The sequence below is a fragment of the Micrasema longulum genome, unplaced genomic scaffold (genome assembly GCF_059751315.1).
Source record: "Micrasema longulum isolate JH-2025_06_02 unplaced genomic scaffold, ASM5975131v1 h1tg000281l, whole genome shotgun sequence".
In the NCBI taxonomy this organism is placed as follows: Eukaryota; Metazoa; Arthropoda; class Insecta; order Trichoptera; family Brachycentridae; genus Micrasema; species Micrasema longulum.
In genome coordinates, this window is record NW_028277485.1 from 806,825 (window position 1) to 832,455 (window position 25,631).

At 31.9% G+C, this 25,631-nt stretch overlaps 1 protein-coding gene across 2 annotated transcripts in view; it reads right to left on the bottom strand.

Moving 5' to 3' along the window:
• The window catches only part of whd (carnitine O-palmitoyltransferase whd), an 85,367-nt gene extending 69,868 nt beyond the window's left edge, over window positions 1–15,499 (bottom strand). For both annotated transcript variants that reach the window (XM_088224387.1, XM_088224386.1), the window contains exons 1-2: window positions 15,223–15,499; window positions 103–255 (exon numbers count right to left, since the gene is read on the bottom strand). In XM_088224387.1, the coding sequence (XP_088080513.1) occupies window positions 103–243 (141 nt within the window). In that variant the 5' untranslated portion in view covers window positions 244–255; window positions 15,223–15,499. The remainder of the gene's footprint in view (window positions 1–102; window positions 256–15,222) is intronic.
• Window positions 15,500–25,631: the final 10,132 nt, after the last annotated feature.

The window sequence follows — 25,631 nt, forward strand, 5'->3', positions numbered from 1 at the left end:
CAGTTAACAGTTATACCACTCATTTTTGCGCTTAATCTGAATTTTTTTAGTTCTTTAATACAGTAATAAAATTTCATTAAATAAAAAAAGAGATCCACTTACCCAGAACCGGGCAACCCTCTTCTTCCAGGATCTGACTCCAGATTCCCACACCAACCACAGGACTTCCCGGTCGAAGTTCACATCCCATCCCTCGTGGGTGATGGCGAACGAGAAGGCGACGGCGGAGTGCGCTTCCGCCATTGTGCGCCCTTACTGCAAATAAACAACGAAAAACTTTACAAAAGGCACTGATATTTTGATTAATTTTTCTTTACACACTGCGTAACATTAACCAATCTGCCAATGTTTGAAAATCCATATTTCTTCAATTGTTCCAACTGTTGATTGTTTTAAATTAAAGAGCTGAAACATTTATTAATGCGGGTAAATACATACTGGGCAAAGCGTGATATTTTTATTTTTTTATACTTCTTGGAACAGTTGGTTGTATCCAACTTAATAACTCTCTAGAGCAGTGGTTCCCAATTAGTTTGTTCTGCGCACCACTTCAAGAAAAACCTCAAACATAACAATAAATTTAGATTGCCCTTAACTGCTTGAGAAAATTAAAATTCGTATTCTTCAACGTACAACTCGTCTGCAACAATTATTTCATGTTGGTATTTCAAGCTCGAATAATAACAAGAATGCATCTTTGCCCAGAATTTTAAATATTTATAACACGTTTTTTGCTGAAATAGATATATAGTTCCTCACTTTGAACAAATTTAAATAAAATGCTAGAACCCTAATTAAACATAATAGTTATAATTTAATCTGAATGTACCTACCTAATATTTTATTTTTTTGTACACTTTAATATTGTAATTATTTTCTCTTGTTTGAAAGAAGAAAGAATATAAGACTGATAGGTCCGTATGGATCCGCCGGCGAAAAAAATTTTAAGTCCTAGTAACCAAAAAACTTTTTATTTTATTATTTCATTATTACTGTAATATTTTACTTATTTTTTACGTGTGGAATGATGCGGAGTGGCTATTTCAATGTACGCTTTTTTTCTTATTTTTTTGACATTGTATTTAGTAATGTATAGAAAACTATAATTGGCCTATAATTTTGGTTTATTTGTAAATATTGTTTTTTTGTTGTTGTGATGGCTGTTGTTTTCTTTTAATAAATAAATAAATAATTGACAAAATGTTCAGACAGTTCTAAACACTTCGTATTTATGTATATAATTAATTTATGTACACCTACAGGATGTTCATTAAACCCTGTCACATCCAAAACCACGATGATCAGTATGAGCAAGAAGACATATTGGCACATTCAAATAATTTTTTAGAACGAATATTTAAAAAAAATATATATCAAAAGAAGCAAATGATTGCTAACGTCTGCAGGGGAGAAACAAGGAGGGAGAGGGGGGAACCTGATACCGCGCCGCGCTCCCCTCACTTCTCCCCTACAGAAGTTAGCAACCATTTGTTTTTTTTAATATTTAAAAAAAAACTTTGTTCTAAATATTCTTTTAAATATGCTTAGATGTCATCTTGCCTATACTCATCATTGTGGTTTCGGATGTGACACGGTTTAAAGAACACCCTGTATATTATTTATATTATAAAACGTACAATGCAAGAACATAAACATAAAATAAGCCATACCTTTGTGGAGCAGTTGATTCAATATTGGTTTGGGCGAATGAGACATCCATTTTACTTCTACCTAGCTCCCATTTTAATAGCCTTTTTGAACAGCCAGGTTCATAGTACGAATAAATATATTTATGCAGAAAAATTATTGATAGTGGATTTCTGATTCATGCGAGCCAAAGCCATAGTTTATTTAGGTACAAGCAACAGCACGTCATTATTTCTCAGAAATGTAAGACTTATAATATATAATGTAGGTACATAATAACTTTCAATTTGTGGTGCTAACGCTGCTAACTAGGCACTTGGGTATCCCGCGCAGCATACAACTCATCTTTCGTTGTCACAACATAGGTATTATGTACAGATACATATTACGTAATCATATAAAGATTTTATTAATTGAAGCAGCAGACTAGCAGACACGCTGTATGGAAAAATACAATATTGGCTAATTATTTAAAGTTTTTCCACAATTATTTTCAATAATAAATTGTATTAATAAAAACCCGCCTCGTGGTATAGTGGTTAGCGCTTTTAATTACCGTGGATGAGGTTCCGGATTTTCTTTTCAACAAGGTCGACATAAATATTTATCTAAAAAGTGTTATTTCACTTTAACGTTAAAGTATTTTGTCATGTACTGAGTAGCACTTCATGTTTTGATGCCCAAAATCCGCTGACTCTGAAAAACCAAGTCATCGAAAGGGTCAAGAGTTTCAAATACCTGGGAGTATATGTTACGGAAAATGTTAAAAAGAACTGGGAGTGCGGCTAGGAATAGCAGGCGCCACATTCAATAGTATGAAGGCTGTCTGGGGATCGGATATTTACTCAGTGAAAACCAAATGCCGCCTATATAACGCGTGTATATATAACGCATAACACCTATTCTCCTCTACGGATGCGAATCGTGGCACCTCACTAGGGCCCAAAGTAGCAAAATTCCGAGTTTTGAGAATAGGTGTCTCGGAAGAATCTTGGGTGTGCGGTGGTTTGACTTTGTGAGGAATGAAGTAATAAGAGAACGGACGCAGCGAACTCCGGTGAACACTATCATCAGGCGGAGGCGATACGGTTGGCATGGCCATGTGCTGCGGATGCCTCCTGAGAGCCTTAACAACGCTTGCCTACTTAAAAAGGCATCAGATTCTCGACGTCCACTGCTGACTGTTCGTCGGCAGTTCGTGTCAGAACTACAGGACGCTAACCTGGCTTGGGAGGATGCACAGGAGCTAGCAGCTGACAGATGCTTTGAGGATCTTTGTGGAAACCATATGCTCCAAATAGGGAGCGGACATGGCATAATAAAATGAATGAATTTGTCATATGTTTATTTATAGGTATTTAATATGTATATGTCCCAAGTCTCAACTCAACGTTAGACGATAATCCAATGGATTTGGAACGATTCAACTCTTGCGCGTGCTCGCAATCTATAAAGACGCAGACTCGCGAATCAGAGGCTCAAAGATCAAATCCTGCCCTTCCACAACTTGAGACCCAATTTAGTGCGCGACGACCTGAGAGTTACCGGAGAAAAACAATTCCATGATTATTAACCACCTAATTAGCTACAGTTACCAGAAATACTAGAACCGGCAAGGCACTAGAAGAAGAAGAACAGAAATACAACGGGCCGTAGGTACTCGGGTCGAGAATTGCAAGCGCAAACCGAAACCTTCCGTTACACGTTTGTTGTTAAACTAAAAACCAATTCGAAAATTTGGAACGCTTTTGTTCTATGCAATAGAGCTCCAGTGAATTAATATTCAGAGCGACAGTTTGAAAATCGTACCTAAATCGATTTTTTAGATAAATCTTATCAAGGCAAATACGAGTATTGTATAAAAAAAACATAAAAACAAAAACCAAAAGACTAAACCATGCTCAACGGTAGGCCTAACGTGTTTTTATTTTTTTTTATTTTGTTTATTAAGAAAAACAACAGCAATACAAAGAAATATACACAACATTATAAAAAAAACATAAAATAAAGCCAAATCAGTTTTCCACATAAATACAATTATAAAAATCCAGTTCAGTTAAATATAATTTACAGAAGTGCATGTGTGCGAGTTTTTTTTTGTGTGTGAGGATGCGTGTGTAAAAAAAGTGGAGTGTGGTTTTGGTAGGTATGTGAATATGTGTGTGATTGTATATGGGTGTGAGGGTAGGTTTAAGGACAGGGTAAGTGTGTATTTGATATGAGTATGTGTTATTGTATATTTTATTTTAATTAATATAATAAATAAATGTAATATTTCCAAGCGATTAACTGTTGCGTTTTAGTATGTGGGTGTTTATTTAATGACCGTAAGAAGCAATAAACAACATATGTATGACATGTGACTAAACACTAAACCTTGACAGTAAAAACACAAAATGTGACCTCCAAATTGTAAGGTATTCGGGTCGCTGACCTTAATACATCAAAAACAAACCTTAAATAGCGTTGACGTTTAAAACAAAACCTTCGCTTTAATAACATGTTTTTTTCTAATAAAAACATTATTTTTTATGTTTCATTAACGCCATAAATTACCCTTTACCCAGTCTCGGTTGCCCGGATATGGGATATATAATTGCATCAGTTGTTGGTCCAACGAAGGCTCCCGTCCTAGATCAAATCAATGACCAGAATTAAAGAATGTCTGGAAGTATGCCAAGCGAGATGCTTGCCTCGTTTGGGCCCTGCATGTCGCGTGGATATTTTCCAAGTTCGTGGAAAGAGGGCCTCCTTAGGATTATACCTAAAGGAAATGATAAAAATGCCTGTGTCCCAAAAATTTAAAGGCCAATTTACTCTCCTTCCGATTATTGAAAAGGAATTTTAAAAAAACATAAGAAATAAATTGTACATTTGCCTGTCGTCTCCGTAGAAAGACAATTTGGTTTTACAAGTCACGATGGACATTTGATGTTATTCGATTTGCCAACAATCGGAGTTATTCGACAATAGTGTATTTTCATGTTTTTTTGTTCTTAAATGAGCAAAAAATTACGATGATAACGATATTAATATTTTTTTCGTGCGACGTCGAATAAATTTTCTCTAAAAATCTAAAAGAACGGTTTGAATTATGCATATTTTGAATTACCCAAAAACGAGACGTTTCACGCCCTGTACGACAAACGGCACGTGTGACGTTTTGACGCCCAACTTGTACGATGCGTTTATTAGAAGCGCAGTCAGCAGTCATAACGCGTGACGTCAAAATGACGTGATGCCAACTGCGGGCCGTTTTAGATGTGCATATTTTTAAAACCGAAATTTTTTAATAAAAACTTGTTTTGGACACATTGATATATATCATTAGAATCGTAAAAATCCACTATAAATATGTATTATATTTTTAATGTTTTCTCTTCTTTAAGTATGTCCAAATGTTTACAGATAGGCTGGATTCATATCTAAATGTGTTGCAACAGAGGAGGAAAACACTATTGAGAAGGGAATATGGAAGTCTAGGCATTTAAAGAGCTTATGACTTGTTGTTGTATGGTGAGTGGCCACTTTACACACTGTGTAACATTTACCATTCTGCTTATGTTTAAACATCCACATTTCCCCATCTCTTCCATCGGTTGACTTTTGTGAAGTAAAAGAGCTGAAACCTTTACCATGTGGGTGAGATTCATCCGGATGAACCAGTCACTTATTAGGCAACGCCTGAAAACAATTTTCCAATTTCGATACTTCTTTTACCAGTTAGTTAATTCAACAATTATTTAAGTAGGACATACTCAGACTAGATGTGTAGACATGTATGTCTACATATCTAGTCTGAGTATGTGAAAGCGCACGGTGGCCTATGTTATTGGTAGGAAACACTTAAAACTAGAGGGTGCCCGAGAGTTGGTCAGGGTAATTTCTAGTTACATATTTTTAAATCAAAGAACAATCTCCGTGGTTTTTGAACCGTTCGACCATCTCACAGTAGCGTAGCCGTTCGCGTAAAACTCATAACTAGATTTTCCGAATTGATAAGTGATTAATGTAAATATTCAAAGTACTATTCCCAAAATAGTTTGGATTGATCTTTACACACTGATGAGTGACCGATATCGAAAGGTAGATAAAGCTAGGGTTTCCTAGGACAGCGGTGCCCGTATTTTAACGGCCGTAGTGAACGGTGATGCAGTGGACAGCCGTCGTAACGGTGACTAGAGTGTGGTTTTCTAGGAAAACGGTGTTATCAACACCATTTAACACTGTTTTCCTAGGAAACCACTCTCCAGTAGACGTTACGACGGCTGTCTACTGCATCACCGTTCACTACGGCCGTTAAAATACGGGCACCGCTGTCCTAGGAAGCCCTAGCTTAATTAAGAAAGTAAATTTGCAATGACAAATTACTCGTAGTTGTAATTTTACTACCGTTCGAAGATCACGCCTGTTTAGATTGTAATTATTTATTGTACAAGCTTAAATTGGCCAGCATTTTATCGAAAATTTTCGAAAGATGGGCAGCTGTCGGGAGGTCCAAGGAGCGCTTCTTGGCAAAAAACAAAAGTTGGTTAGACGCTGTGGACACACCGGTAACTTGAAATAAGCACTACTTAACTACAATCACACACACCGTCTAGAGTGGATATTGCTTCGAAAATACACCAAAAAACGTTCAAAGATTCCTCTTTTAAAACAAAAAAAATCGTCAAATTGATGAACTCATCTACATGCGTTGTCTGTGTGAATTAATGACCGCTGCAGAAGTAGTACGTTTGTCAAGTAAAAAAAATCGTACACTTTAAGAGACATTAGTGAAAGTTCATAAAATAGTCATTTGTGTTGCAGACACTTAAAAAAACCTAGCAACGAAGCGTATTATATACGGTCAGCACGTTTGTCTACCATGCAAGACGGTGATGCAGTGGACAGCCGTCGTAAAGGTGACTAGAGTGTGGTTTTCTAGGAAAACGGTGTTATCAACACCATTTAACACCGTTTTCCTAGGAAAACACTCTCTAATCACCTTTACGATGGCTATCCACTGCATCACCGTTCACTACGGCCGTTAAAATACGGGCACCGCTGTCCTAGGAAACCCTAGCTTAACCGTGTTAGATAAAGCTGTCGAGCGTTTAATACAGGTACCACGCGATGTTGAATAGTGTACTTCCCTAGTTCATCATTCATACTTATAAGTAAATGGTATGTTTAATTCTGGCAATAGTAAACAGAGTTTGAAAATACCAATGAGTTTCCGTTGGTATTATAATTGTTTCCAATTAAAGTACTTGACAAGTTCAACATTATTTGGCAAAGCCAATGGCCATCGTCTACGAAGTACTCTCAGCTGATCAAATCAGTTGTTTAAGAAACAAATAAATTTACAAAATCTACAGCTTTGATGATTCTAAAATTACTGTTGCACATGAATTTCTACTGACTATGACTGACTGAAAGGGGTGCAACGCCGTGATCGAATATCGCTCGACTTACACTGGTACGAGTATATATCACGAAGTGTTAGGTTATAAATTCACAAAAAAATATATACTTTAACGTATTTTCCAATACTGTGTACGTGTCTTTATTTTCTAATATTTTTTTTTAAATCAGTCAAACAAATTCCCCTCAAAAGTTAGAAAACACATGCGCGGGGATGTAACATTGTGTTACCTCAAGCGAAAGTAAGAATATTCTAAATTTCAGACATTTTAAAAAAGAACATATACATTATTTTTAATAATTCCTTTTTCATAATTTATAAAAATAATAATATAATTTAGCCCTGTCAAAATAAATTAAAAATCATAAATACACCGGTCATCTTATAATAAATAATAATAAATTAACTATTAGGTAGTATTGTTATTGTTTATTTTGCATAAACATGTCTGCCTTAAAACAGGTTGTACCTAGTTAGGCAGACTAGACATGATCCAGGGAAATCTATCACCTAATTGTGTATGCAGTAGATAAAGAAATTGTAATTTTTGTTAATAAACCATGATTATTATTATTATCTTAAATGGGTGTACCCACGCTCACTATCAATAATCGACTGAATCTTTTTCACACAAACACCGGACACAGAACAGCGTCTCTGTCTTCCTTGTTATGAGTTCTATCTTCGCGCTCTCTCTTATATGTGCAGATTTATTGCTGTATTGGCGTCACATTCATTCTCCACATTGCAAGAATACATAATTTTTTTATTAAAATCCTGCATATTTTTACAAACTTCACTTTCCAAATCCGGTGTGAAAATGTCAATTTGACGATTACAAAAATTACTTCATATTTTTTTTTAAAAAGATACATTAAATCTTGTATCGTATGTAGACTAGGGTGACATAACAGCCACACAAGAGTTAAGGACAAACCTATCAATCTTAAACACACGATATTAGGGACACCTCAAATTGGCATTACACAACATAGTTGAGGCCGTGATATCCTAAAATACCGAAAAATATTTTTGTCCACTTAGCTTGTTCCACTTAAAACACTGTGCGTCTGTGACGATTCAAAACACGATGGCTTGTCTCTGGGACACTTTAGGTGCTAATAAATGCATCACAAAAAGTTTCACCTTTATATAGGTATAGATAAAACATATTATTTACATAATATGTTCAAATGACATTTGATAATCGTAATATGTCAGCCCCTGTGGTGTTATGTGTAACAGACTACACTAACCTATAAAAAATAACTAAATATCGATGGTCTAGAGTCTAGACTAGAAGACAAACGTGCTAAGTACAAAAAATATATTTAGAAATTTCAAATTCAAATGTATTGAATGAGGATTTCGTACCACTCACTAGAACCCAAATTGAACGTATGCAGAAAGCAGCTAGTCCACAATTTTGAAAAAATGAGATACTGGTGTTTTCCGGGCGCAGTAAGGTCAATTCTATGTTCTGCTTAAAACAGCCAGGCCGCTTTCATCCAAAAAATCGTAATAATCACGTTCTGAAAATAGTGTCCATCACAATAACGGCATTTTTCAATTTGCAGAAGACCCCCACAACACTAGGAAAATCGTACGGTACTTTAAAAATTATTAAAACTTGGTTAAAATTGGTTAAATACATAATTAAATTCTTGTTTTCAATATAAAAAAAAAACTAATGTATTCATTGTTTACCATTTGTCAAAGTCAAGACATTTCAACTGTTGTGTAGATTTGATTAATTACTCGTTTCATAAAAGTGCTATTATTTCTGTTTCACTTCTCCCTGGCTGGCTGCTTCTGCATAACTACGTTCAATTGTTCATCTCATACTAAACCATAGTAGCATATTATTAATAATACTCGTAAGTCACATGGAAACGAAGACAAAAAAGCAACTTGTCAAACTTTAAACTACTCTCCTGAAAAAATTGAATTCTGTAATTGGCACTTTGTCTTCTAGACCAGACCATCGATATAATAATTATTAGAGAAAAATACAATAAAGATATTCGTGAATATTTGTTCTTTCATACTACAACAGGTCAGTCAATTACAGTGGTTAATTACAGCACAGAACACTCGGGCTTAAAGAAAACATGTTTATGTTTTTGTGATCTCACCGGAAATCGAACCCGGGGACAAGCATCTTACCCACTACACCACGAGGGCCTTTGTAAATAATATTAATTAAACTATCGACCTTTTCGGGAATCGTACATGAGATCTCATACATGGTAATTAAAGATCTTGTAAATAATTTCGTTTCATATCTAGATTACTGTAAAGGAATCACGCAAATCTTCCAAAATACCATATGGAGTAAGTACATAAAGGTTTTAATGTGTACTTTTAATTTTTATTTTTTCTGTAGATATGATTGAAATTTGCGATTTACTTAGTTTTATGTTTTATCTTGTTTCGATTACATTTGCACACACTATTTATGTGTGTTTATATTTTTTCCTATATTTAAAGTATATTCAGGTAAATTGCTATTCTTTAATTTTAATTGTATTATTTTACTCTATTTTCTTACTTTAAAAAAAAAAATTCTTTAAACTATTTTTATCTGGTTTTGTTGAGCTTTTTTCTTCTTAATAATATTTTCAAATCATTAAAAACAAAATTATATATGTTCATTATTTTTTATACGTATACAGTATTATGTCTGTACTCTTTTTATTTGATTATTATTTAAAACTAATGTCTGAGCACCCGATGACAAAGTATCATTGAAAGTTTATCGGGACAAAATATATTTTATTGCTTTGTTTTCTTTATAATGTATTAATATTGTAATAATGTGTATATTTTATTGAATAAAGACTATGAAAAAAAAATTTAGTCTTTCTTCAGCGTAGAATTAATATATTATAATTCTATGATCTTCAGCTAAGCTAGTTTAACGAGGCGAATCTGTTTATCAGTAATCAGTAGGTATGTTTATCAGGAGTTAAGACCCGTTTCAGAGGGTCGATAAAATCCACATGCCACGATAAAATTGCGTGATTTTCGCTGTATTAAATATATATTTTTTAATGATTTATTTAGTGGCAAGCAAACGCACTGACCAGCACACTATGAAGTCGACTAATCTAAAGTTGATTTCCTTTTGCGGGATTTTTACCTGAGAGTAGCCACTGAATAAATAATAAAATAAAAACCAATCCAACCTAATTTTACCGTGTTGTGTGTGTGAAATCGGCTAGCGATCAATAGTAGATCTACCCAGTATAAGTACGTTTTTATTGTCTTTGATTTTTGTTAAAATTATAATGTGTTGTCCAGAATGTAGAACATTAGTTATTTTTCATTTAAATAATAATATGTAAGTACTTGTAATTAATTACATAAATAAATCGTTAATCACTACGTTTTAAAAAATATATATTTGTTCTTGTCATGACGTGTTATCAATCAACAAATGTGAATTATTATCATAATTATTAGAGATATAACAGTGATAAATATTGGATCGATTTTATTTATTGAATACTGACGTAAAGGTATTTTTATTTTTTGGATAATTATCATATTATCGTAATTAGGTAACCATCAAATTCATTAATTTTTAAACCATGGTCAAACAGTTGATTAATTTACATCACTTAAAAAAATATAAAAATATATCGACCGACGTTATTGAAATCTTTGTATCGTTCATATATTTTGGAATAATGAATTTTCACACATAAATTCGAGTAAGTTATTAATGTGTGTCCTGAAAATGGGATAGTTAACACGAAACCCGCCATTAAAACTAATTAATTAAGTGGTGTAAACAAGTATTAACAATTAAACCATTATTTTTAAATGAATACTGAGTGAGTATGTATATGTTCTACTTCAATATTAATAATCTACAAAATATCAAATAAGCTGTTCAAAAATACCTAAATACGCAAGCATATTAAATTAAAAAATAAATAAATTAATAGGTTATAGCAAAAATATATAAGTATTTCAAATTTTAAAATGCGAATCGTTGAAATAAAGCTTTAAATTAAGGTTTAAAAAAATTACAAAAATAACAGAAGCCGAAATTCAGTATCGGTGAAAATCTTGTTTCGGTCGGTCGCTAATAATTATCAATATTGTTCAATGTGTTTTTTTCTCCGTTTGTACATAATGTTTCTCTATACACATTACTTTCGTGCATGCACACTGTAATAATTCATTGACTTAAACCGTAAATAAAGAAAATTGAAATCCTGTTATGTTTTTCTTTAAAATGAGATATAGAGCAAGTATGAATGTAACCAGCGAAGTTATAAATATACTCGGACATAATAAGCACTGCGGACGCCGGACAAAGTTCATTATGGGCCGGTTTCAAGTGTGCCAGAGCCAGCGTGCGCCTCCCACAAAAATCCATCACGTAAAAAACGGAAAACACTAAAATAGAAACACTGAGTAAAAATATCCAAGTTGTTGAATGATGCCCACTTCGTGAAGGCGAAATGAAACGCCGTTTTTAGCGTGGGGTGTGCGCAGTTAAGATAACGCCTGTAATATTATTATGTATGTAGGTTGATCGTAATGGTCCACAAACAACGATGGGACAGTTGGCAATCTCAGAATCGTCGCAAAAAGGTGAATGACATTAACTCAGTACCGCGAGACGGTGTTATATATAAAATACACATTTTTGTGTATCTGTTTTACTTCTTTGGCAGAAGGTTGACCTAGCAAAAAGTGGGATTTACAAAGAACATTTTAATATCCTGCTCTGTAGGAAGTAAATCAATAATTTATTCTAGACACTAATAAATAATTTATTAATTAAGGTTATATGTTATGTAAATTTCAAAGTAAATAAAACAAAAAAAAACAAAAAAAACATTTGATTTAATTGAATTTATAATTATTCCCATATCCGCACCTAATTAAGCATAGGGCACTGTATTGGTTCTTTAATCGCAGTGTTTAAGCCATAACTTATAAATTATAATATGATAATGCATTTAAGTAAAATGATCAGTCTCACGCTTTATCGATCAGACTAACATTACAGCGAAAAGCCACCTACTTATTAAATAAATATTTCACATTGATCGCTCAGGAAACCAAATCCAGAACCTCGGGCGAGTGTATTAACCAATACACCAAGAGGTGGTTCTTACTTTTATTATAATATTATTGAAAATAAATTATTTCTAGAAGATTTTTATTCATAATTATGTATAATTTGATTACAAACACGTAAGTACCTATTACGCACAATAAATTACATGATGCTATTCAAATGAAATAAAATATTCAGATTATTTGTTAATATGCAGATATAACTTTGTAAAGTAAGGCCCCTTGGAGCATTCATTTGCCTATTTGAGACCCAACTTTAATACCAAAGTAAAATATTTAAGCAGGTACTTAAATAAATAATGAGTAAATATGACAGCAAATCAATTTATTGCGATATTTTATGTATTGTTTTATAGGTAAAGATGAAACAACATATTGAGTAGGTTCAAATGATGTCACAATAGATTTTACACAGTTCGCAATGACGCCAGGGGCTTATAAAGCACTTCCCCTAATCCCCCTTAGAGTCCTTAATGCCCGAATGTTTGTAGACTAATACTGGATTTTAATGCCCTTAGGATTTCATCTAAAGAGCGTAATATCTCAATAGGGAAAATCCAACAGGTAAATATAGTAAGAACTCAGTTGTGGTCCCACAATAGTGTTGCAGACATATGGATTCAGAGTCCGAGGTTTGAAACTCGCTCAATTACAACTTGCTTTCCACGTTTTGACACTGTTATTTACTATCAAGTTTAAAATAGACAAGTTATTCAATATAATAATAGAAATTTTAATAATGATTATGATTTTGATGACTGCTTCAAGAGCTATATTATGTTGTTGTGTTGATCTAACATACATTGAGGTTCTGGGTGTTATTCTGTACAATATTTAAATTAAGTAAGTACTCAAGTTTGACAGATATTTAAACCGAGATGAAGAACATTTTTGAGAAATGAATATGGAAGTCTAGACATTAGCTTATCTGGCTTATGAGCTCTCATTGGCTGGTCTAAATGATAACTTTTGTATACTGTGTTTATTATTTCACAAGGACATTAAATTTAACTGCTCTCTAGAGTGACATCTGCAGCATAAAATGACTCGTAGCATGTAATCAACTATCAATAATTGCAGTATACATGCACTATAGAGTGATGAAAAAATAGAGAACTGGTATCGTAAGAATGTGGTATTAGAAATTAAAACTGACCAACAAAATATCAGTAGATAAGTATTTCAAGAGATGTGGAGAACTTTTTTTTACAGAAAGCTAGGCATTTCCAGGGCCTATGAAATTGATGTCAGCTTCGTTAAATATTGTGTGTTGTAAAAATGTAAATGTATAAAACTATACTTCCTAAACTTGATTTGTACTGTATGACATTAGAAAGGTCTATAATCAAACATTTAAAATGACTTTAATAGCGGGAGGAAAAATAGATATTTAAAAATATATAGTTCAAGTGATCACTTTACACAGTTATATATCTCTTTAGGTGAAGAATTCAGTAGAATCTCATGTACATCAGTAAATAAAGGTTTCCACTCTTACAATAAACAAAAATCAACAGAGGGAACAATAAATTTAAGATATGTATGGGGAATAAAAATTGAACTGTCTACATGTTCCCTGTAGATCAAATACAGCAGGAAAAAAAAAATCATCCCCTTCATTTTATAATAATTCCTAAATTATGTTGTGTTCACAAATAAGTGCACAATAGTGATAAATAGTGTAAAAATAAATATAAATGCAAATATTATCTAGACTATGATAAATCATAGAACTAAATGTAAAATCACTCGACTTAAGTATACGTATTTTTTACATATGACTACATAACTTAAACACTTATAAAGTAATTTATTGTCATAGACATTAACAGATTTAGAGCACTTTGCTGTATCATACATAATATTACACTGTTTATAAAACTCCATACCTATAAATGCAAATGAATTTTAGTATTTATTTATTTAAATGTACAATACAGCACTACTGCCAATTACAATGTACATAAATTATATTATTAGTCACAAAAACAAAGTAAAAAACATGACAAAAAAGCCAAAAAAGAGAAAAAAGCACAATAGATTATTAAGGTCCAACATAGTCCATAAAAACAATAGTAAACAAAGACGAATAAGTCACTAATACACATTTAAAAAGATCCACTTCTCTCGGCAGGCTATTCAACAGACCAATAATCCTCCCCACAGGCATCATTAACAGTAAATTTGCCCTGCATTCAGCAAGAACAAATGGTCTGTGTTGTCTAGCTCTTAAATAGTTGCTCGGTACATATAATTTTATGCACTCCAAAATGTCGGGGTTGTAAATGAACCCGTTTAAAGACCGTTGTAAGCAAGTTAATGCTCCTTCCGGCATACAAACTTGTGATACCAAGCATACCTAAAAGGAACAATGATAGGTACTGCAATTGGTAGTATCCATACTGTCTCATGTACAGGTAATGAAGAAACTTCTTTTGTGTTATCTCAACCATTAGTGAGTGAGTGGCTTCTTCAGGCCCCAACACCACCGAACCACTCTCCAGAGCGCTACACACTAAAGTTGCATACAAAAGTTTGATGGTATTCAATATCTCTTATTCCTTATAACTTTATAACACTAGCATTATATATTGTAATAAAAATAAGAATTTGTGGTCATTTATTTTTAATGCTATTGCAGTATTGCACTGGCTTATTAGTCGGAGTTTGATGTACAGGATATTCTCAATCTGACAATGATTTAAGATAGTATCGAAGATGAGAAGAATGGTCAAAATAAGTACATATGTGTTATAAATATTTCAATTATGCAGTAAGTACAACAAAAAGCATTCCTTAAAATGATTGTGACTATACTTTATATACTATATAAACAGCTTTATAAAAATGTCCAAATTAACAACGTTAGAACATTGACAAAATTAACAACTCAGTCAATAACTGGTTGAATGGTTGCTGGTATTTTAAACATTTTTTTTAAAATGCTTAATAGTTTTTAAAAGTTTTGATACAGATTTTTACATACCATTTCATATTTCATACACGTGTCAAATAAAGAACAAGGACAATACAAACAAGTTTATTTTAAAGAAAATAAGTATGCTTACCAGAACGGATAAAGTCGAAAACACCTGTATTGGATAATCGCGCTCGGAATTACGATTTCTAAATAAACCTTTACCGTAGAATTTACGGTGCAACTGAATTTTTGATCAACAATTTAAAATTACTATGAACTCGTGTACTCAGAGTTAAAAATAAAACTCAGCCACGCTTGAAACAACACAATTCAACCCAAGTATTAGAACCACAGTAAAACTTTTGACAGGAACACAATTACCTATTGCGAAGACAAGCACAGCGAGCGAAACATTCGACCTTACTGAAGTAGGCACAGAATTCAGAGACCAACTTCACAAAATATACGACTAGAGCGAGACATCATGGCTACCAACAAAAAACTAAGAAGTTGTATAACAGCACAGATTTTTTTTCAATTTTCCAGTAGGTACTGAATCGATAAGATTTTTTATAATTATTAAGAACTTTTTTTCCAAATTATTAGGGCCAAAACATGATAACATCGCTCGAAAACAAGATAAAAGGATTCACAAATCTGCAACTAATAATGGGCACTATCGAGTTTTTGAGGGGTTTATCTGATATTACCGATTTCAATTTGTGTTATAATTTTACTAGTTAAGTTAATTATTACATATATATATTTTTATGTTATTCTTGTACATTTATTTTTGTTGTCCATTTAGGCCTTCGACTAACATCCTTTCTAGAGGGGAAGTTGCTTCAACAAAGCCATTGTTATATCGGCTGAAACAATTTACATACTTATGAATTAAAATGAGTACATATAACATAATGCTCATTTCTTTTTTTTTTCATGAATTTATTTCAATGTAGAAAATACGAGAATACATTAATATGAAGAAAAGTCAGGCTGCTTTTCTTTTTATAGTTCTTAATGCTTCTAATCTATTGCTATTTGATTGCATGTGAAATTTAGTTTTTTTTTAAAGAAGTTTTTTAAGTAGTGCAAAAAAATATATTTTCATTGTATTCTGTGTTACTGTATGGTCTTGAGTCATTATTTCTGTACTTTTTTTGTGTTAATTGTTTGTATTTTTTTGTACATATTTTCTTTTTGAATAAAGAAAAAAGGGGACTTCGGGGGATCCTGAGAGGGGGGGCCTCTGTTCATACATACTCCTCCCCCCTCATTAATCTGCATAGAGTTTGTATTACTTGAGAATATTTTGGCTAACTTTCCTCTATGCGCAGCTGAAAGAGAGTCCCCCAGGGCTCTTTCGCGGGTGGATGATGAGCCTTAAGATCCTCTCAATGAGTCAAGTTGTAATTCCAAATTAATCTAACGATTTTATGCTAAATTGTCGTGTCATTGCGTCGATAATTTCTTTTTAGTAATATTAATATGTCAATCTTGTGATCTAATGCGTTTGCCTACCATGGAAGAGGTTTCAGATTCAATAACCGTCATTTCATTGTCATTCAATAACCGTCATTTCACCAATATTTCATTGTTTGGGGATTAGCAAGTTAAGCGCAAGACCGGTCACCTTATACCTTCATCTAACAAAAATGAATAACATACACTACGGTTGCAGTGGCATATACTTCATTAGGTGCCGAAAGGTATATAATTGAGATTACAAATTTAGATTATTTTCAACAAAATAATGAATGTAAACAATTCTTTGCAACATAATGTAATCGATTAGATTAATAAAATCGATTAGATTTATTGCAATTTATATATTGGTCAAACTACATGACGAAGTGCTTTTACGACATTGTTATTATAGGTACACACCAAAATTATAGCAATTTATATATTCTTAGCAACTGGGTGATTTATTATTTTTAAAGTGTTTTTTATTAAATATTTTGTGAACGTTACAGCAATGTATGCAAAAAAAAGCGATGCAAAAAAAAGCATAACATCACTCAAATTTTAGTAGTTTTTTCACAACCTTTAAAAAATTGATACTTTATGAATTTTTCCCAAATCACATTAAACCGAATTTAAACATTTCCCAATTTAAATATTTTATTGATAAGTTTTCCTGGCTTCATGAACATTATAATTTATTATCATAAGTTAAGTACAAAAGATGCATTGTCTATGTCTTCGGATTTCAGCACTCTATGGCTCTTTTCTGGTCTATGATCCGTTTATATTTTGTTTATGAATAATCCGTTAGCCGTCACTAGTTGTTAGTGACGCGCACAATATATGAATAAATATAATCGAATACCATGTGACCTGCTTTACAAAATTGTAAATAATAATTTGACTCCCCAAAACTAATTAATCTACTTGCTTACCCTCCAGACTAACTAGACTGTCTGATATTTTCTATCTTCCTAACTAATCATAGGAAACATTCTACCATCCCTCGTATATGTAAAACATTTAACAAGAATTTTAATAGTATTGGTATATTTAATACTATATAATTGATAGGTACAGAAGAAAACTAATAGGCTTGATTCCGAACAACGACATATTTTTTTCCAGTGTGTTATTTATTGTCATTGCGGTTGTGGCGACTACATTACTCTAGGCTCGGTCTAAATAGTATTATCAATTTAGGTATAACTTACATAAGTTATCATCGTGTTGGAAAAGAAAATCCGAATTTGCAATATTGTACTGCTGGTCAGTTTAAACAGCTATTTTTTTGGCTTAAATCATTGCTGGCATTATAAAATTGATAAAAAAAGTTAAAGAAGGAAATATCAACGTGGGTATAGAAAGCACGATATAATTTTATGCAAACCAGTTACTAAAGTTCTAATTCTCAAAACCACATAAAAGAAGTGACTAGTATGTGCCAGACGTTTTACATTGTAGGAGAAAAGTTTCGACTAAAATGAATACCTAGCTAGGAGGTTGTCAAAACAGAGAAGAAAACAAAAGATTTTAAACTTTAAATGACAATACTAAAAATATATGGTGGAATTGTAAAATTTTGTAACCTAAATTTTATTTCAAAAGGCTAATTTCTCTATCTAAAATCAAAGCTATCATGTGACATGAATTATCATTTCTTTATTACACACATCATTTGAAAATGGTATTTTTTTCAGGTAAAAAGAACATTTTGTTTTTTTTTTTATTCAAACAGCAAAATTTATTCAGATAACCAAAAACACAATATGACAACTAAATACATTTTTTTAAACTTTATATTAAATACATATATTTACATTAATGTTTCCCATTACGTTAAAGAAATAAACAATTATTGTATACATAATGGGGAGTGACGTCTTACAATTGTTCGTTTTATTTTAATTGTAAATATTTTGAGGATAACATATACAAATTACAAAAACAATTATAAACGTTATTTTTAATCAGCGTTAAATGAAGAAGAATTATAAATATAATTTTTCACTTCTTTCTTAAATATATTTTATTCTGGTCTGTACTTTTTATTATCTTTGTTCATTTCATTAAATAAAAATATTCCTCAGTAAGTATGTTTACGGCAGCTGGTGCTATGGATGTAAAATTACGTAATTTTACCAAAAGTCGCGGTAAAATACCGTAACATACGGTAGTTTACCGCAACGCGATCCAAACCTGGTTTTTGCAGTCATGTAAAGTGTCCTAAAACAAAGCTACTCGTATTTGTAATCTCTTCGAAAAATTAAAATTAGTACGTCAAATTCGTTTCTTACCGAAAAATACCGTATTTTACAAAAATCTGGTAAAATTCCCGTAAAATACCGCGGTAATTTTACCGCCTTGCATCTCTAGCTGGTGCAGGGTTCTTGCTTCAACGTTCTCGCCAATTTCGGGTGACATGCGAATGAGGAAAAGGACACAGTTTCTTCAAAATACTATTTACTATCCAAATTCCGCAATGACACACAAATCAATTCAAATAAAACCACAGGGCAATCACACCCTCACATCCATAACTCGTAACACTCAGATTCTTTAAATGATTACGTAGGTAAACACGTTTACCTAATACACGTAACACTCAAGAATGCATACACTTATCGCTTGCTACGGTCTGACTTTCCGCCAGCAACTCTACAAAAGCACTTACAGACTCCAAGAAGAAGACTAAAGGTTGTTACTCTCTCACAAGCTTTCCAAAACCTATTTCGATTGCATTCTATAAAAAATATTACTGACATTTAAGTGCCAAACAAAATATTTCTGAGACCCTTTCAAACAATTACAAGATTTCTCTTCCTCAATAAATTAAATAATACGTGACATCCTTGGACAAAAAACAATAAACTAAACTAGGATCTTAATACTTAAGTATAGGACAAATGCCCGGTTCTTTGAAATATGACATAAAAAATATGAGGATCCAAAGTATACACAGTAAAATAAATATCTCAACTTAAGTAGAAAACATTTAAAAGGGCATAAAACAATTATTAACGATATACGATACTTTTGAAAGAAATGAACATGTTGCAAAACAGAACAACAACATCCGAAATCGCTAGTCGGTATACAAAATTAACGAATAAAATGTTCTTTGTAAAGCATTATTTTAACCCGCCAAATCTTCGGAACCAAGTTGTTAGTGATTTAAATGCGTTCTTTACAAAATATATTATTTGATAAACTAAATATTTATCAATTTGGTTTTGGCCCTAACAAAGTATAATGATGTTCTGTAGTTGTTTTTGATTTTGGAATTAAGATTTTACCACCTGTTCTAGGTCGCGTACTTAAGTTTTGTGACCTAAAAATAGTACTATTTATTTTGTCTTCGTGTATTCGAAGCAAACGATTCTTTTTAAATAACAATTTTATATCTAAAACCTTATTTTTAAATAATCGAAGAGTGGGAAAAGTAGACGGTTTTCTCAAAATAACTTTTAAAATTAATTTTTGTATTTTTTCAACTAGTAAAATATTTGTTTTAAAAGCACCACCCCGTCCGATTATTTCGTACTGTAATATGGATTAGGGTAATGCAAAGTAATTGATTTTAATTTTTCGATGGTTAATATATTCCTTAATGTAATGAATACATTTATAAGTTTTCTCATTCTGTATATAACATTATTTATTTGCTCCTTCAATTTTATATTTTTATCAATTATAATGCCTAAATATTTTATGCTATTTTTTTCAGTGATTTGAAGGTAACTATCATTATGAAACTGATATCGTTCATTGCATTTAGTTGTGTGGATTGTATTGAATAATAGAAACAGTTATTATTAAGATTACTTTTTTAAAAATAAATTATTTCAAACACATTTAGAACTTATTTCTGCTCAGTATAATATGTATTTTATTTTTTTTAACCTTTGATTTTTTGTGTAGATATTTTTTGATGTAACTCCATAATTGATGATTTTGATAAAAATACCAATTAAATTATATGTTAAAGTTTAATTACGTATGTATTTTATTTTATTTAACCACCTTTGTTCATCACAATAATTGGGTTTATTTACTAACCTAATACTATTTATTTGTATTTTAGTAGGTTGGTGACCATATATCATCAGATGGGCTAACTTGAACAGAATCGAACTTTCAGCTTCCACCTCGTTTTCAAGTTCGTTTTCAATTATATAAAATGGTGCATTTATCCAATCTTGACGTTTCCTCTTTTTCTTCCTTCTACCAAAACATGATAACATCGGCCAAAAACTTGTAACATTAATTTACAATAAACATAAGAACAACACAAATAGAAAGAAATAATAATATAGATATAAACGATTGACTATAGAATAACATAAAATAATAATTGTAATAATAAAAGTGTAACTATACTAAAAAAATCAACATAAATTGAAATAGGCACTTACAGAAAAAACCACCAAAACCTATTTAACCGATTTTATTTAAGAGAACCTTAAATAAAATATTAGAATGAAGATAGAACTTACTAATAATAGGTAATAACCATAAAAATTACATCAAAATAATCAAAATATTGACAAACATAATCTTATACTTATCAATGATAAATTTAAACTATTAAAATAAAAATTAAAAAATAAACGCCAGGGAGTAATAACGAAGTAAAAATATTTTACATAAACCTAGAAATGTAAGATAAATTTGTTGTAAAAAAATAAAGAATTAACTTTAACATAATTATTTCAATGAAACTAATATTACAAATCATAATAGGAAACAGTTTGAATATAAAAAAAATATACACAGAATTGATCAATAAACAATTTGTAAAAAAATATTTGAGATAAATGAATTGAAAAGGTTATAAAAAACATAAGTCAAATATCAAATAATTTTTGCCTCCCAGTCATTAAAGGACATGTAAATCAAATGTGATTAAGATCTCCAATGCCTCCTCGTTCGCAGGCATTGGAGTTTAAAATTTTAATTTTAAACAGATGGGATGGAGTGCAACAGTGGCCAGACCTAATATCGGAGGGAATATCAGGCTGGATATTACAACAAAAATTCCCTTTGACAATTTAGAAGAATTTCACTCCACTTTTCGTGAATCAAAATTAACTACTCTAATCAAATTAGAAATATCTGAGAAACCCTCCCGGTCGTATTTAAAATACCAACTCTAGATCTCTACCTTGCAAAAGAATCCTTTTCAGGCATATTTTATTGCAGTATTTGATCGGGACTATCTTTTTTGACACCCTTAACATAGACATCCTCAAAAGCCGGATACTTTACTCAATTATTATTTTGTATAAGTCTCATATATGGGTAATTTCCCACCACTTTTGTTTTTTGTAGATCCACGCAAACTATGTAAAATATGAAAATACAATAAAATATGAATATAAAACCATTTAAAAAATTCAATTCAAATTGATAATTTGAGACATATGTGACATGTCTCTGGTTACACGGAAACACTAACTTTTCTGACTTTTAAAAAAATCCTGTATTGGCACTCCAAATTTAACAAAAATAAATTCACGTTCGATCCAGGGGGTAAACAAAGAGTTGGAAGACCTATACTGAGGTGGAAGGATGAAGTTAAATAAGATGCAGCACAGCTTCTACAAGTTGCAAATTGGAAAATGGCTGCTTAGAGTGGCGGAGTTGGAGGCAAAAGTTAAAGGAAGCCAAGGCTAGATTTGGGCTGTACTGTTGCCTGACTTGTTATATATATATATATATATATATATATGTATACATATAAATCTATGACGTTGTAATTTGCAATATATACACAATGTTATTAGAACACACATGAGAATATTTTTGTGTAAAAATTCAAAATAAAAATATTTAAATTTTAACAGTAAACGTCTCAAGTTAGACCCTTATCTCAAATTATCCCATCTGACGGTACCTATGTTCATTGTCAAAATGCTCATTTTTTACTAATTAAAATAATTAAGGTAATCGAATATCTGAATCAATCATGCACGTCACTACTAACTATTTGATTTTTGATGTATTATTTGACGACGCCATCTAGGTGCCACCACTTGCCACTTGTATCTATGCATTATAGTTCTACATTATCTCTGCAGTAAACCATAGTAAACTTCAACTACCAACCTACGAACCAACTCTTTAAGCAGCTGTCAATTATCAACGGTCATCGTTGCCAACTGCTAGTAGTGTCGGCCGGTGAACGTCAAACGTCAGTTTTAAAAGTAGCATAGTAATTTACGTATTTAGTTGACGGTGCCAATAATATATAACTCTATACCTTCCGATAATTACAACCAAAACATTAACAAAAACACGTGATCCAGTACTCGAAAACTTTTGCGGCTTACACTTATAAAATATATAAATAATTACAATTTGTCACTCACTCGTCGGAATGATTCGTGCACTTTGTAAGCGATAACACGTTTGTTTATAAAACCGACTTTTTAATACTATATCTACTGTTTATATTTTGTGCGTGATCAACTGTATTTTAGCGTGTTCAGTGCATTGTATTATCAACGTCATTTTTAAATTTAAACATTAAATGTGTGTCATTTGCCATGTCTAAAAGAAATATCGCCTATATTAAACCAGATGAACCAAATTTTATAAAAAGATTGAAGCAAGAAATTGGGTACAAAGAGGAGGTGTCAATAGAATCTAAGGTGAGTTTTTCAACTTTTTAAAGCATTTTTCTTAATTTCGGTTTTGACAGATTTATAGGTTATAATGTCATTTTGCTTTTCTATGTAGTTGACAGTATCTACATTTCACCGTCGATTGTTAATATAGCATCTTTTTTGTATACTGATAACTGCAGAATTCATTACCAGTGATTTTACATGAAACTTTTCAGTTTTGTTATGATAATATTACTCGTGAATATGTAATAGCTGAAGTTTGTAAATATTGTACCGTGCCGGTCTCTGGTGTAAACATTCGCAAGTAGTGCATCGTGCATCTCAATTTTTCGGTACTAAAAGAACAACGCCGCGATTAAAATTTTCAGTGAAATGACAAGTAAATATACATTTTAACAGCTGAAATAAATATTTTTTGTTTAAATTCAGTATTGTTTAGTTGTTCAGTGTTTTTGAAAGTCTCAATAATACCGGTATCTTAATGTGAGTGCATTGTAAACAGTATATCATCATAGTATTGGTAAGTACCTATAGTATTCCGTATCGATTAAATCCCCTCCGGTGTCATTTTCGTAAACTAACGTGAAAATTATTTTCGTTTTTGATGTTTTTCTTCCTTATTTTAAGACAGAACTTCGAAATGTGTGTTTTACTACATAGTTTGGCACTTGGTTTTCGTTTTCAAGTGACTTAAATTTTTAAAAAATACGGTAAAACGGTGATAAACGAACCCAGACATTTGAAAATTTAAATACCCCCACCTACCGCATGGCAGCGCAACAGTTGTTTTTAGCGGGAAGTCTGGATGCTAGTTTTTCTTTCGAAGGCAATATCGTGCAGTTGATCTTGCGATGAAAATTTTTTTGAAAATGTGTTTTTGAGGTGTAAAACTAAATTTCCGTACTAATTTTCGGTGTAATCGCTGCTGTAGCAAAACGCGGTAAGTTATGTGAAATATTTTCGACGTAATATTGTAGATTTAGTCTGTAATCATCGATAATCAAAAAACCATTCGCTCAAAAATTTTTTTCACTTTTCTTTTGGTTAAAAGTTCTTTTTTTCACCCGGGATCAGTCGTTAGCACCAACTTAGGGGCTAGTTGTAACTTAACCACTTTTTTTCTTAACATTTTAACAGATAAATGGTTATTTTGGGAAAAAAAAAATGCTCTAAGTACTCAACATCCTTTGTTCGTATACCAACCTAAATTTTTTCTCAGTACATTGTTATTTTTTCTTTTGATTGTCTCTTGATTTCTTTATCCCTTTTTAAAAAAATTGTTAGCATTTTTTGTTTTTTTCATTTCTCTTTCCGCAGTACAATCGATATTTTTTAAAGACAAAGGGAGCCTATGGAACTATGCAAAAATATATATCGGGATTTACTCTAAGTTGAATTAATCATTTCTACTGGCATTGTATTCTCAAATGATAGTTTAAAATCATCAATCATCAAAAATATAACACATGTCAATAAAAAATAACGATTTACACGAGATGACCATTTCCAACACGCATACTCTAAATTTAACCGGGAGGTAGGTACTCCGTTGCTGTCATATACAGGATGGCCAGAGACGTGACGTCCAAAGAAAATATGTAGGTGTCTCGTGTTTAGGGGTATTCGAATCACCCCCATGTATGTTCCGCGATATTGCGTAGTTTTCGAGTTATGATTTTTTAAATTGGCTTTTGAAAATTTTCTACCGGATCAGTTTTAATTATTTTTCTTGTGATTTGTGGAAGGTTTTTATGAAATATTTTTTTTGCATCTTATTTAATTTAAATTGTGCTTTTACTCATAAAATAATCAGCTTCATAACAATTATGAAACCTCAAAAAGTTTTGACCTAAAATTGAGAATTTATATTTAAGCGAGTCGGGCTTGAATTTTCAACTTTAAATTAAAAATCTAAAAAGGCAATTTCATTGTTTTCGGATAACTTTGAAAACTGCTCTAGATAAGATACTGGGGCGGAAAATTCCTAAGATAGACATTTGATTAAAAAAATAAATTATTGTATTTTTTATCATTCCCAAGGCTTATTATGAAAGAAAGTGTGTAAAGTAAAAAAATGTAAGAAAGCTAAGATCTGGATATTTTAAGTTTAATCATGAATGTTTTCGGACATTGGGTTGTCCGTTAATCCTTTTTACCTAGAATAACAATGGATCAGGTAATGAATATTACTGTCTCTCTCACTCTCTGTGGCTAGATCTGGGGTAAACGAGAGGGATAACAAGCAAACGGAGTCGACGCAAACAAGAATCATCTCACTTCAGTCGTTTTCACCTTGTGTTTACTGCTACTCGTGACGCCATTTTATCTCTACCACTACGCTTTGCTTTGCCCACGGACCCCGCCGCCTACTTACCTGACTACTTTGCTCGTTTATTGGACTCTGTTTTACATAATGATTTGGATTTTTTTTATTTGAAAGTGTTAGAGATGAGATGCACGT